This window comes from Kryptolebias marmoratus, linkage group LG6, assembly GCF_001649575.2.
Source record: "Kryptolebias marmoratus isolate JLee-2015 linkage group LG6, ASM164957v2, whole genome shotgun sequence".
In the NCBI taxonomy this organism is placed as follows: Eukaryota; Metazoa; Chordata; class Actinopteri; order Cyprinodontiformes; family Rivulidae; genus Kryptolebias; species Kryptolebias marmoratus.
The window spans coordinates 7,244,470-7,247,300 of NC_051435.1; the positions used below are offsets into that span (position 1 = coordinate 7,244,470).

The 2,831-nt window shown below is 35.8% G+C and overlaps 1 protein-coding gene across 1 annotated transcript; it reads right to left on the reverse strand.

The window, feature by feature from the left end:
• Positions 1–14: 14 nt before the first annotated feature.
• Positions 15–1,011, reverse strand: LOC108228987 (olfactory receptor 6N2-like). Its single transcript, XM_017404629.3, has one exon. It carries the CDS (start codon positions 1,009–1,011, stop codon positions 79–81), a length of 933 nt encoding a protein of 310 aa, XP_017260118.2. The 3' UTR covers positions 15–78.
• Positions 1,012–2,831: the final 1,820 nt, after the last annotated feature.

The window sequence follows — 2,831 nt, forward strand, 5'->3', positions numbered from 1 at the left end:
GTTCAAATTTTATACATCAGAAATCCTTCATTTATACGTTCTGGAAATATAATACCATAATCAATGTTATATCAGACATTATCTTCTTTTATCACATATTAACAGTCCTAAAATGTATTTTCTAATATCTGGCAACTTGAGCCCATACATAAGAGGATTCAGAACAGGAGGAATAACAACAAACTCCAAAGATAAAACCACAGCAATAAATGGATTTACATCTTCCGCTTTGAATCGACTTATAGATATGTCACAAAAACCTGTGATGGAATAAATGATGAATGAAACTAAGTGTGGCAGGCAGCTCTGTAACACTTTACCTTTAAACTCGGCTGATTTCTTCCAGCAGACGATAACAATTCGTAAATATGTATACAGGACATAAAAAAGTGGGAAGAAAGCTGTAGTTATGGTCAAAAACATACCTAAAATGTTGTTGTTAGTGGTGCTAACGCAGGATAATTTAACCACATTCCAGTTGGCACAGAAGACTTTCCATATCTCGTTACCACATAAAGGAAGCTGAGAAGACAAGAAAATGACTGCAGCCATTAACAAGGCTGGAAAAATCCAAGCCAGCGCTGACAACATGAGGACAGTTTTAGAAGTCATCTTACTGTGATAGTGTAAAGGATGACAAACAGCTATGTATCGATCATAAGCCATAACACTGAGAATGGTCAGCTCATTGCAACCGTACGTGTAAATGACATAAATCTGAGTGAAACAAGCAGGATGTGAGATCAAATGAGCATCAGACAGCAGGTCCATGAGAAACCTGGGGAAGAAACCAGTCGAGCCATACAGGGCGTTGGCTGATAACAAAGCAACAAACATATACATGGGCTGGTGCAGCGTTCTGTACTGGGAGATCACCACAATCAGCAGCAGATTGGCCGAGACAATGAAGCTGTAGAGCAGAACGCAAAAAGTAAAGGCCATGAAGCGGTAGTGTCCGATGTTCACAAACATGGTGAGGTTAAAGTAAAAAGGGAGCGTGCTGTTTTCCATTCCACTCATCAAGAACCCAGTTTCCTGATGTTCTGCTGCCACACAAACTCTTATTTCTGTCTTAAGAAAACATTAGCTTCATTTAACAACACCTGTAAACAAAATACATTTAAATACAATGAAAGACAACATCAGATAAAGCCGATCAAACCTGCAGCAGTTTTATGTTAAAACAAGTTTCAATTCATCTGCTCTACATTGAAGTTTACATTCTTGGTCAGAGCTGTAAACAGATCACAAGTGAAGGTGAGGGAGGGAATTAGGAGACTTTAATGCTGCCTCGCTTCAGACGTCATCATTCTTTTTTCTACTCAGGAGAGTTCTGACACAAACAGGCATCTTCATGATTTTAATTTGATGACCTTTGCAGCAGCTGTGATAAAAAAGGCAAAAAAAGACTTCATTAGTTCCCATGTAAAATGTAATTGCTGTACACAGTTAATAAAAGGAAAATAAGTAAAATGTAACAACCTTTTAAAAAGGTAGTTTTGATGTTTTGAAGTGCAGTTCTTTGGAAAGGTTATGAACAATTAATATCTTGATATCTTTATTGCTTCTTGATTTTCAATCTATAACTAGTCTAAGCAGAGCTAATACCAAAGTGGATGGTGAAAATGTTATAATCTCAGAGGAAAAGAAGCAGTTGATGCAAAGATTGTTTTATAGACTTTTAGAAACACTTAAAAAGCCCAAGTTCTGTACATAGTGTATGCATACCTAAGTTTTTTTTCAAGACACATACAGTTTGCATGTGTAGGACCAAAGGTTTGAGTAAATGTTTTTGGACTAATAGTGGGAGCATTTATGAGGTACTGTTAATCAGGCTTACAAGATGTGTAGTAATAATACCAACCATTTGTTGGTTTATAGTCCAGTGTCAGAAGTGTGATATTAAAATACAATGTTCTGAGACTAGGCTGACACAACTAAAGTATAAAGTCTGTCTTGGTCTCCTTGTTTTGATACAGTCTGAGCAACCTGAAATACAAATATTTTTTAAAGGAGAACTAAATTCAGATCTCAAAATATTGATATTGCATGACTGTCGTTTATTGAAACCTAAATCTTAAATAACTTGTTTTTTACGCATTTTAGTCAATAAATGCCTAAGTGGGGTGATTTGTGCCGTGGAGTTGCCGTCCGGGTTTCATGATGAGTGCATTTTTTTTAAAGTTGTGTATGATCTGTACAAATTTGGCCTTTGTCACTTAAGTCCTTTAACATAGTTTGTTGAGAATCAAGAAAAAAAAGCATCCTTAAAAATCTATGAGAAAGAGTTCAAATCACTAGACAGTGTGAGCAAAGTACTTGATTTAATTATTTTTATTTCTGTTGCACAGTTTAGCATTTTGTAATTTGTGCTACCTGCCAAACCACCATTTGTGGGATGAAGATCTGTCGTGACATCTTTACCGATATTTGTACCAACATTAGTTATGCAAAAACGTCAGGAATTCATATGAATTACATGGTGGCAATGCACTGATATTGTTGTATTTCTTGAACAGTTTGATAAGTTAAAACAAAATCAAAAATCATGTTTCAAAAGAAATAAGATTGTGAAGTGTTAGAAACGGTTTAATCCTGGTTCTAAAAGGTCACAGAGGTGAAAGAGTTGGTGTTGAAACTCCTCTTGGCTCTCCTGAGTAGTGCTGCCTAATTAATTGCCCTCAGAGGACAATTAGTTAATGAACTGTTGACCACCCATACCATAGTTACAGCACGAAACACATTCAACACAAAAACAACAACTCCCCTCTGAGGTACTTTGTATAATTTTTAAACTACTTCTACTAATAAATGAAATTTAAAGTTTAAAA